Source organism: Schistocerca serialis, chromosome 4 (assembly GCF_023864345.2).
Source record: "Schistocerca serialis cubense isolate TAMUIC-IGC-003099 chromosome 4, iqSchSeri2.2, whole genome shotgun sequence".
NCBI lineage: Eukaryota > Metazoa > Arthropoda > Insecta > Orthoptera > Acrididae > Schistocerca > Schistocerca serialis.
The window spans coordinates 11,714,414-11,726,960 of NC_064641.1; the positions used below are offsets into that span (position 1 = coordinate 11,714,414).

The 12,547-nt window shown below is 41.5% G+C and overlaps 1 protein-coding gene across 1 annotated transcript in view; it reads right to left on the minus strand.

Annotated features, from left to right (window-relative positions):
- The window catches only part of LOC126473708 (troponin C, isoallergen Bla g 6.0101-like), a 51,869-nt gene that overhangs the window by 17,225 nt on the left and 22,097 nt on the right, over window positions 1-12,547 (minus strand). The window contains exon 5 of the mRNA XM_050100950.1: window positions 9,543-9,674. Coding sequence (XP_049956907.1) covers window positions 9,543-9,674 — 132 coding nt within the window. The remainder of the gene's footprint in view (window positions 1-9,542; window positions 9,675-12,547) is intronic.

The following is a 12,547-nucleotide window of genomic DNA, read 5'->3' on the forward strand; positions in this document are numbered from 1 at the left end:
TATCATATTTTCTGCCTTATACATGTTTATAATCAGGGAGAGACTTATAGACCACCCTGTTTTTTGAAATATATCTAGTAAAGTCACGATTGGAAAAATTCCCATCTGCTCAAGAGCTGAAAATACCCTAATTATTTGTTTGATCAGCTGTGTAGTTCACGGTTGAGTATCCAAAGGTTCGCTGTATGAAAAGTATTATTTTTTTGATTGGCATCTCATAAGTTTCAACAGACACGGTGAACGTGTTTATAGCTTGTAAATAAAAGAAACAACAATCAAACATTTTACAAGCCAAAATGACTAACAATAGCAACAGGCGGTAGCAGACACACGTCTGGTTTACAAGGCAGGTCAGCAACAACTGCCACCTCTTTCTGAAGCTGTTCCAATTTAAAAGTACCACTGCTGTATAAAACGATAGTATTCAGTATCTTAAAGGACATGAGCACTTAATTGTGACATAATTCGATAGTAGGTAAAGGGAGACAGGGGAAATAGGAAGAGATCACGGACAGGAGAAAGTGAATGACAGGGGCGTCGTGTGACAGAATTCTGCGAAGAGCGTAAATAATCACTGCTAATACATGAATTAAGAATCAAGAAAGAATAGTGGAAGAGATCTAGAAACGCCGGAAGATTTTAGTAACATTATATAATGTTGAGACAGATTTAGAAATCGGATCACCGTGAGAAGATGTTTACTGTGACCGCAGGGCAGATAAAAGCTAAAGAAATTGCATGAAGGTAGGGAATTAAAGACCTGTCTGAGCTGAACGGACCAGATGTTCTGAGCGTTCCTAAGGTAGCCTGACTGATAGATGTAAATGAAACTAAACAAATTAATGGGTAGTTTTTAGAGACGAAATAGTGGAAACACTAGGCAAATAAAATGGAAGAAAAAAAAGATCAATAGAAATACTTACGTAAAAAAAAAAGATATTAAATGTAAAGTTTGGAAGGTAGGAGACGAGATACTGGCAGAAGTAAAGCTGTGAGTACCGGGCGTGAGTCGTGCTTCGGTAGCTCAGATGGTAGAGCACTTGCCCGCGAAAGGCAAAGGTCCCGAGTTCGAGTCTCGGTCGGGCACACAGTTTTAATCTGCCGGGAAGTTTCATATCAGCGCACACTCCGCTGCAGAGTGAAAATCTCATTCTGGAAACATCCCCCAGGCTGTGGCTAAGCCATGTCTCCGCTATATCCTTTCTTTCAGGAGTGCTAGTTCTGCAAGGTTCGCAGGAGAGTTTCTGTAAAGTTTGGAAGGTAGGAGACGAGATACTGGCAGAAGTAAAGCTGTGAGTACCGGGCGTGAGTCGTGCTTCAGTAGCTCAGATGGTAGAACACTTGCCCGCGAAAGGCAAAGGTCCCAAGTTCGAGCCTCGGTCGGGCACACAGTTTTAATCTGCCAGGAAGTTTCATATTAAATGTAGTTGATCAAAGGAGAAAATATGAAACTGCAGTAAGCTAAGAGGGGAGAAGGGAACGCAGACCTCTAAAACAGGGACTGACAGGAAGTACAAAATAGCACGAAAGAAAAGCTGGAGGAAATATGCAGAACTGTTGAAGCATGTATGACAATGGGACAGATAGACAAAGCGCACAGGAAAATCGTAGAAATCTTTTGAGGAAAAAGAAGAAGCAGAATGAATTCCAACTTACGTGACAACCCAGTACTAAATGAAGAAGGGAAGGCTGAAAGATGGAAAAAATATATAGAACGGCTGTATAACTGGAAGAAACTTAAATGTAGTATTATGGAAAGGGAACAGCAGGTGGAGATAAGGTGAGGGATTCGATACTGCGATACGAATTTGACAGCACAGAAGGACCTAAGTCAAAACAAGGCACCTGGGGCAGGCGACGTTCCCTCGCCATTACTTAGATCCTTCCGAGAATCTGTTCTCCTTGGTACAGAGAATTTATCAGGTAGGTGGAATACCCTCAGACTTCAAGAGGAATGTGAAAATCCCAATACCAAAAAAATCAGGTTGTGAGTGTTACACAATCATCATTTTACTATGTCGTGGTTGCAGACTACCCACACGAATCATCTGCAAAAGAATCGAAGGGCTGGTAGCAGCGACACCTGGAGGAAATTCGGTTTGGGATCCTGGTAAATGTGGGAACACACGAGACAATCCTGATAGTTACAAGACTGATTAAACAAAGGCACCACCACATGTACAACATTTGTAGCTTTGGAAAAGCTTTAGATGTTACTGACTAGCATATACTCTTTGAAATTCTAAAATCATGAGAGGTGAAACACAGGAATCGAAAAGCAGGCAATAGTTGAGAAAAAACTAAAAAATTTGTCAAGAAAAGTGAAACAGGTAGAGGAATTTGTCTAATTAAATCAGGCAATGATGAAAGAATTAGTCCGGAAATGAGACAGTAAAAGTAGTAGACAAATGTCGTTGGTTGGGCAGCGAAATTGATTCAGGAGAGCTGAAGAAAAGGCTATAATGCAGTCTGGCAGTTGCTATAAAATCTTTTCAGGAAAACAGAAATTTGTTAATGTTTAGTATGGAAATTAAAGTGTTAGGAAGTCTTTTATTTGTCTAGAGTGTAGCCTTACAGGGTATTGAAACTCAGATCACAGAATGAACACACAAGAAAACAATACAAGGTTTTTAAATATGATGTTATAGATGAATTCGGAAGAATAGAAGGGTCGATCGAATAAGTAATGAACAGATAGTATACCGAACTGGAGAAATAAGAGATTTATGAGAGAACTGGAATATAAGGAGATACAGATTGACAGGATACTTTCTAAGGCATTGAGAAAATTTTAATTTGGTGTAGGAAGGAAGTCTGAGGGATTACAACGGATTTAGGCTCCAGTTATTGTACAGAGATGATGCACAGAACACAGTAGCGCGGAGAGCTGAATCAAACGAGTCTTCATACTGAAGACAACAGCAGCAAGACACATGTATGTGTCAAAAGGCATATCAGGTGGCATGGGCAACATATTACTACCGCCCACATATATCTCGCGTAATGATCACAACGAAAAGATCCGAGAAATTAGAGCAAATACGGAGACTTACAAGCAGTCGTTCTTCCCACGCACAATTCGTGAATGGAACAGGGAAGGGGGGATCAGATAGTGGTACAATAAGTACCCTCCGCCACACACCGTAAGGTGGCTCGCGGAGTATAGATGTAGATGTAGATTATTTTTGGATGAAAATTAGATGTAAATATAAATAAGTAGATTACGATTTTATATTATATATTTCGCATTACGGTATGTCTTTTGGTAATAAATAAATATTAATAAACATGTGATTCAACTAAATTTGTTAAGAAAAAGACTCTATGAGTGAAATATAAAATTAAAAACAACTACTTTTCCTCTAAAATTTAAATCTGTCACCATAATTTTCTGATTATCTTGCATTTTGTGTGTAACGATTGTTTCTTGCATTAAAATCTTCCTTTGACGAACGTTGGTGAAGTAATCAATGTTTTAATTTTGGTATGTTAAGTAATTCAGTTGTAATTAAAATTTAGGTTTTTACTTGCACTGGATCATTTGAACATCCAGCATCGTCAGTAATAATGCAACATCATTGACATGTGATATAATAACAATGATTTCAATATAACCTACGCAAATCACTACACATCAGATGTAATCGATCAGTTTAATTGAGCAGTCCCCGACAAAGCGCATTATGTCACTATGTGCTGCTGTATTAAAATAAATGTCAGTATATGTTTAACAGATATCAACAGGACTAAATGTTTTTCTTGTGTTTGGTATGAAAACAAGTCAGAATATTACAAAGACGATCAATGTGTTGACAGAATTATATGTAGTGTGAAACAGAAATGTAACCGAAACGTTACGTGAACACAAATTATGAGCTAAAGGCATCCAGTCTGCAGGAATCAGTTAGTTAATGATCTAGTACCTGCAACCGACATGTCACGCACGAAAGTCAGCAGATAAATGGAATCGTATCTCTGGCTCTTAAAGAAAATACTTTCTTACCAATTCGTGAGAGACATAATGAGACATTGTTTCGGATCTCAGTTTAGACGGACGTATCGCCTTGATATCTCGTAAAGTACAGGGTTTTTCAAAATGAATATGCGAGTCCGAAGGCTATCTCCGCAGGTGACGAAGACATTGATGAAATGTATGACGAGATAAAAGAAATTATTCAGATAGTGAAGGGAAACGAAAATTTAATAGTCATGGGTGACTGGATTTCGATAGCAGGAAAACGCTGAGAAGGAAACGTAATAGGTGAATAAGGAATGGGGGAAAGGAATGAAAGAGGAAGCCGCCTGGTAGAATTTTGCTTAGAGCTTAACTTAATCATAGGTTCACTTGGTTCAAGAAAGAAGGTTGTATACACGGAAAAGGAATCGAGATACTGGAAGGTTTCAGACAGATTATATAATCGTACGAAAGAGATTTAGGAACCAGGTTTAAACTTGTAAGACATTTCCAGGGGCAGGTGTGGAATCTGACCTCAATCTATTGGTTGTGAACTGTAGATTAAAACTGAAGAAACTGCAAAAGGGTGGCAATGTAAGGTGATGGGACCTGGATAAACTGACTGAACCAGAAGGTGTACAGAGTTTCAGGGAGAACATTGGACAACGATTAACAAGAATGGGGGAAAGAAATACAGTAGAAGGAGAATGGGCAGCTTTGAGAGATGAAATAGTGAAGGCATCAGAAGATCAAGTAGGTATAAGACGAGGGCTTGTAGAAACCCTTGGGTAACAGAAGATATATTCAATTTAATTGATGAAAGGCGAAAAAACAAAAATTCAGTAAATGAAGCAGGCAAAAAGGAATACAAACGGGCCGGCCGGAGTGGCCGAGCGGTTCTAGGCGCTACAGTCTGGAACCGCGCGACCGCTACGGTCACAGGTTCGAATCCTGCCTCGGGCATGGATGTGTGTGATGTCCTTAGGTTAGTTAGGTTTAAGTTGTTCTAAGTTCTAGGGGACTGATGACCTCAGCAGTTAAGTCCCATAGTGCTCAGAGCCATTTGAACCATTTTTTGAATACAAACGTCTCAAAAATGAGATCGACATAAAGTGCAAAATGGCAGGGATGGCAAAATGTAAGGATGTAGAGGCGTATATCGCTAGGGGTAAGTTAGATACTGTCTACAGGAAAATGAAAGAGACCTTTGGAAAAAAGAGAATCACTTGTTTGAATACGAAGAGCTTAGATGGAAACCAAGTCCTAAGCAAAGAAGGGAAACGAGAAAGGTGGAAAAGAGTATATAGAGGGTCTATACAAGGGCGATGTACTGGTGGACAATATTATGGAAATGGAAGAGGATGCAGATGAAGATGAAATGGGAAATATGATACTGCGCGAAGAGTTTGACAAAGCACTGAAAGACCTAAGTCGAAACAAGGCCCTGGGAGTAGACAACATTCCATTAGAACTACTGATAGCCTTGCGAGAGCCAGCGGTGGCAAAACTCTACCATCTGGTGAGCAAGATGTATGAGACAGGCGAAATACCTCAGACTTCAAGAAGTATATAATAATTCGAATCCAAAAGAAAGCAGGTGTTGACAAATGTGAAAATTACCAAACTATCACTTTAATAAGTCACGGCTGCAAAATACTAATGCGAAATCCTTACAGACAAATGGAAAAACTGGTAGAAGCCGACCTCTGGGAAGATCAGTTTGGATTCCGTAGAAATATTGGAACACGTGAGGCAATACTGACCCTTATCTTAGAAGCTAGATTAAGGAAAGGCAAACCTACGTTTCTAGCATTTGTAGACTAGAGAAAGCTTTTGACAAAGTTGGCTGGGATATTCTCTTTCAAATTCTGAAGGTGTCAGGGGTAAAATACATGGAGCGAAAGGCTATTTACAATTCTTAGAGAAACCAGATGGCAGTTATAAGAGTCGAGGGGCATGAAAGGGAAGCAGTGGTTGGGAAAGGAGTGAGACAGTGTTCTAGCCTATCACCGATGTTATTCAAGCAGTGAAGGAAACAAAAGAAAAATTCGGAGTAGATATTAAAATCCAAGGAGGAGAAATAAAAACTGTCAGGTTCGCCGATGACATTGTAATTCTGTCAGGGATAGCAAAGGACTTAGAAAAGCAGTCGGACGGAACGGATAGTGACTTGAAAGGAGGATATAAGGTGAACATCAACAAAAGCAAAACGAGGATAATGGAATTTAGTCGAATTAAGTCGGCTGATGCTGAGGGAATTAGATTAGGAAATGAGACACTTAAAGTAGTAAATGAGTTTTGGTATTTGGGGAGCAAAATAACTGATGATGGTCGAAGCAGAGAGGATATAAAATGTAGACTGCCAATGGCATGGAAAGCGTTTCTGAAGTATAGAAATTTATTAACATCGAGTGTAGATTTAAGTGTCAGGAAGTCGTGTCTGAAAGTGTTTGTATGGAGTGTAGCCATGTATGAAAGTGAAAAGTGGACGATAAATAGTTTAGACAAGAAGAGAACAGAAGCTTTCGGAATGAAGTGCTAAAGAAAAATGCTGAAGATTAGATGAGTAGATCAAATAACTAATGAGGAGGTATTGAATAGAATTGGGGAGAAGAGGAATTTGTGGCACTCCTTGACTGTACACATGCAAATTATTGCCGTCAGTCCGTGGTGGAGAATCTAGAAACCAAATTTCTAGAATCTGTGTGACATATAATGGAATTCATCGCAAACCATGATATCTCAAAAGTTGATTTCGTAATATTTCCGTATTAGGTGTACACATCTGTAAGAAAATCATAATGTACTCTCGACATCATGTATTACAGAGACATAAATTAGTATAGTATTTGAAGAAAAACATGGAAACGATGTTAGAAATTCATGCTTCAACATAAACACAGATGCTAGACTAGCCTGCAGGTTGAACTGTTCCATTTGACCACGAACGGCCCCTGTGTGATGTCCTCAATACTCACAAGTGTCAGTCGGGTTCAGAACAGTATTCTGTGTAGTTGTGAGTGCATTGTGTCGGAGATGAGTGAATTCAAATGTGAGCAAATTGCTGCTGCTCCTATGGTGGATACTTCCGTAACCAAGTTGTTTGGTGTTTCAAGGGACACCGTACTGAATTTGTGTACCACGTACAGGGAAAGCGGGGAAAAATCATCTGCTAAGTCTCAACGAGTAAGGAAAGTGTGTGTTGGATGATCGAGACTGACGGTCCTTGAAGAAGACTGACGAAAAATAAGAGAATGACAGCCGCGAAAGTCACTGCAGAGCCGAATGTCGTACCCCGTCAGCACTAAAACAACATGAACCGAGCTTCATAAGCTGGGAACTGCAGGGTGCGTTTGAATTCCAGAACCACACATCAGAGGTACAAATTCCCGTAACAGGAAAGTGTGGTGCCGAAGACTGAAAACCAATACTATGGAGAAATGGATGAAAGTTGGATGAGTCTCGTTTGACACCGTTTCTATTTTCTGGCCGAGTTTACGTCTGATGTACGCCGCTCCAAGCCTACGACGCAGGCCTCTCACTGCCAAGAGCGGAACCATGGTGAGGGATCCGGTGACGATTTGGGCAGCCATATCGCACTATTCCATGGGCCCCATGGTTGCTCGGCTACTCTGCAAGGCCGCAATACTGCCAAGGATTGTGTGAACAATTTGGGTGATCAGGTCCATTCCGTGGTACAATGTTCGTTGCCCTCTGATGATGCTGTGTTCGAACACATCAGAGTCCCAGTTCACACAACTCACTTCGTCCCGGACCGGTTTTGTAAGCCCGAGGATGAATTTTCGCACTACCCCTGGCCACGACAGTCACCAGACCTCAATATTATTGAGCTTTTGTGTCTACATTGGAAAGAAGGCTGTGTGGTCACTATACACCTCCCACATCTCTACCTTCATATGTCATTATTTTTCAGGAAGAATGCTGTAAGATTCCCTTCAAAATTATACAGGACCTTATTTATCCATTCGGAGACTACTGAAAGATTTCTGATAGCCAACTGTTTGCCTGCACGGAATTAGGAACGATCATGTGTTGTACGAGGTGCATTCAAGTTCTAGGGCTTCCGATTTTTTTTCTAATTAACTACTCACCCGAAATCGATGAAACTGGCGTTACTTCTCGACGTAATCGCTCTGCAGACGTACACATTTTTCACAACGCTGACGCCATGATTCCATGGCAGCGGCGAAGGCTTCTTTAGGAGTCTGTTTTGACCACTGGAAAATCGCTGAGGCAATAGCAGCACGGCTGGTGAATGTGCGGACACGGAGAGTGTCTTTCATTGTTGGAAAAAGCCAAAAGTCACTAGGAGCCAGGTCAGGTGAGTATGGAGCATGAGGAATCACTTCAAAGTTGTTATCACGAAGAAACTGTTGCGTAACGTTACCTCTATGTGTGGGTGCGTTGTCTCGGTGAAACAGCACACGCGCAGCCCTTCCCGGACGTTTTTGTTGCAGTGCAGGAAGGAATTTGTTCTTCAAAACATTTTCGTAGGATGCACCTGTGACCGTAGTGCCCTTTGGAACGCAATGGGTAAGGATTACGCCCTCGCTGTCCCAGAACATGGACACCATCATTTTTTCAGCACTGGCGGTTACCTGAAATTTTTTTGGTGGCGGTGAATCTGTGTGCTTCCATTGAGCTGACTGGCGCTTTGTTTCTGGATTGAAAAATGGCATCCACGTCTCATCCATTGTCACAACCGACGAAAAGAAAGTCCCATTCGTGCTGTCATTGCGCGTCAACATTGCTCGGCAACATGCCACACGGGCAGCCGTGTGGTCGTCCGTCAGCATTTGTGGCACCCACCTGGATGATACTTTTCGCATTTTCAGGTCGTCATGCAGGATTGTGTGCACAGAAGCCACAGAAATGCCAACTCTTGAGGCGATCTGTTCAACAGTCATTCGGCGATCCCCCAAAACAATTCTCTCCACTTTCTCGATCGTGTCGTCAGACCGGCTTGTGCGAGCCGGAGGTTGTTTCGGTTTGTTGTCACACGATGTTCTGCCTTCATTAAACTGTCGCACCCACGAACGCACTTTCGACACATCCATAACTCCATCACCACATGTCTCCTCAACTGTCGATGAATTTCAATTGGTTTCACACCACGCAAATTCAGAAAACGAATGATTGCACGCTGTTCAAGTAAGGAAAATGTCGCCATTTTAAGTACTTAAAACAGTTCTCATTCTCGCCGCTGGCGGTAAAATTCCATCTGCCGTACGGTGCTGCCATCTCTGGGACGTATTGACAACGAACGCGGCCTCATTTTAAAACAATGCACATGTTTCTATCTCTTTCCAGTCCAGAGAAAAAAAATCGGAGGCCTTAGAACTTGAATGCACCTCGTATTTTTGACTTCTCCATATTTTTGTCCACTTTCTGTATAAGCTCAGTTATGTGGCATGACTGTCCCACAAATGACAGTGGAACCGTAAGAGGGGGGGGGGGGGGGTACGATGAAATGCAAGATACGATCCTCTTGTATTACGTCTAATATCTTGGCTTATTCAGTATGACATGTTGGCGCAATTGGTTACAAGGACTTGAACCGACTTACCATCAAAGTCGACGGTCCCGGAGCCGTCCGAGTCGATTTCCTCGATCATCATGTCGAGTTCCTCCTCCGTGATCTTGTCGTCCAGCTCTCGCAGGATCTCCCTCAGGACTCCAGTCGTGATGTACCCATTACCTGCAACGGACATACCTTGTGACACGTGCGCTCCACTACGTGGTTGTCGGTTTCTACAGCGGTATGCGAGACTGCCAGTGACTGACTACCGACACATTCATGTTGTGAGAGATGGGAAAACAGAAGTTTCAGAAAAGCCTTAATAACCCTATTAATACTGATAACATTGGCAGTAACAACCGTTACCGTAACAAAGGCGTTAATAATAACAGGAATACCGTTACACGTAAATAGTTTTAGGTACAATACATCTGATTGAAGTGCACATTTTTGAAGTACCTCCATTTTTATAGTCGCTGTGAACGCAAAAAGTAGTATTTAAAAATCATAATAACTTTGACTGTCATTTAAGTGTTTCTATTTTGCATAACAGAAAATCTCATACATATTGCTGACATCATGGACTGACAAGGGGAGGCCACCAATTGTGAAATTCAGATTCGATTCATACTGCGCATAAGAAAAGCTCATGGCCAGAGGTGTAATGTGGCAAAGCACCAAGATGCACTTCTCAGCCGTTGTCGAGAAAATCGACAATTAAAAGAAACCGTTGCGGTGAAATACTCTCTACGATTTATAATTTTCTACAGCGTCGTGGCGCAGTGGTAAGCGCTCGGGTTCGTAATCCGAAGGTCGCCGGATCGAATCTCGCGCCATGCAACTTCTTTTTTTAGTATTTGTTTTTTGTAATTCAATATATATATATATATATATATATATATATATATATATATATATATATATCGTGGGGCCTCTACTCTAATTCGAACGTTTGACTTACACTATATGTATTCGTTTCGGAATATCGTTTCTACGTCTTCCGTTAAGTACACGTGTAAACATTATGAAGACAATTAATAACATTTGTGAAATACAACTTTGTTTGCGGAAAACATTATCATGTTCGAAGTCGCCAGTTTTTCCACGACAAACGACTTTCAACAACTTGTTATATGCATAATTGTTGCAAACTGACTGCCGGGAATATATATATATATATATATATATATATATATATATATATACATTTGAATTACAAAAAACAAATACTTAAAAAAAATATTGCATGGCACGAATTTCGATCCGGCGACCTTCACTATACGAGCCCAAGCGCTTACCGCTGCGCCACGACGCCGTAAGAAATTATAAATAGTAGAGAGTATTTCACCGCAACGGTTTCTTTTAACTGTCGATTTTCTCGACAACGGCTGAGAAGTGCATCTTGGTGCTTTGCCACATTACACCTGTGGGCATGAGCTTTTATTATGCGCAGTATGAATCGAATCTGAATTTCACAATTGGCGGCCTCCCCTTGTGAGTTACAGCCGATGTGAACTCTTAGTACGACTGCAGTAGAAGGCATAAAAGCTGCCTATGAACAGGGCGACAACTATTAAACTATATGAAAAAAACGTAAATTACTCACAAACTACGGCGTGCACACACTTTATTCAGTATTTAAACGTCACTACAGATATTCGGACTCAGGTGTTCGACATGCCTGCCATCATTGGCGATGATGTGACGCAGACGAATAGCGAAGTTCTGCGTGACCCGCTGAAGTGCCGGAAAATCTGTAGATGTCCCTCTGAATGGCTGTTTTCAGCTCAGCGATGGTTTCGGCGTTGTTGCTGTGCACATTGTTTAAAAAAGAGTTCCAAAAAAGGAGTCGCATGTGTACAGATCCGGAGAATATGGCGGCCAATCCAAGCCCATGCCAGTGGCCTCTGGGTACTCCAGAGCCAGGATGCGGTTCCCAAAGTGCTCCTCCATGACATCAAAAATTCTCCTGTTTCGATGGGGTCGAGATCTGTCTTGTCGAAATCAGGGTCACTTTGGATAATGCGGATGAAAACACGTTCCAAAACCTTCACACACCGTTCTGTAGTCACCGAGCCATCAAGGAACATCGCACAGATTATTCCGTGACTGGACATTTCGCAGCACACAGTCACCCGCTGAGGGTGAAGAGACTTCTCGATCACGAAATGCGGATTCACAGTCCCCTAAATACGACAATTTTGCTTATTGACGAACCCATCCAAATGCAAATGGTCGACAACAACAAGGCTCTTGCGCACGCGCATAGTAATTCCGATCATGCTCCGCGCCCAACTGTGCAGTGTGAACGTGCTAACGGAAACCGTTCAGAAGTTATGACAATTTTATTTCATATAGTTCAATAACTGTCACGGTGTATGTAGTCTGTCAAATGTCCATGCATCTCTCCTGTGAATCACTGCAGCACACTGTAAATAACTGGTTCACTGTTGTTGTTGTTGTGGTCTTCAGTCCTCAGACTGGTTTGGTGCAGCTCTCCACGCTACTCTATCCTGTGCAAGTTTCTTCATCGCCCAGTACCTACTGCAACCTACATCCTTCTGAATCTGCTTAGTGTATTCATCTCTTGGTCTCCCTCTACGATTTTTACCCTCCACGCTGCCCTCCAATACCAAATTGGTGATCCCTTGATGCCTCAGAACATATCCTACCAACCGATCCCTTCTTCTAGTCAAGTTGTGCCACAAACTCCTCTTCTCCCTAATCCTATTCAATACCTCGTCATTAGTTATATGATCTACTCATCTAATCTTCAGCATTCTTCTGTAGCACCACATTTCGAAAGCTTCTATTCTCTTCTTGTCCAAACTATTTATCGTCCATGTTTCACTTCCATACATGGCTACACTCCATACAAATACTTTCAGAAACAACTTCCTGACACTTAAATCTATACTCGATGTTAACAAATTTCTCTTCTTCAGAAACTTTCTCCTTGCCATTGCCAGTCTACCTTTTATATCCTCTCTACTTCGACCATCATCAGTTATTTTGCTTCTCAAATAGCAAAACTCCTTCACTACTTTAAGTGT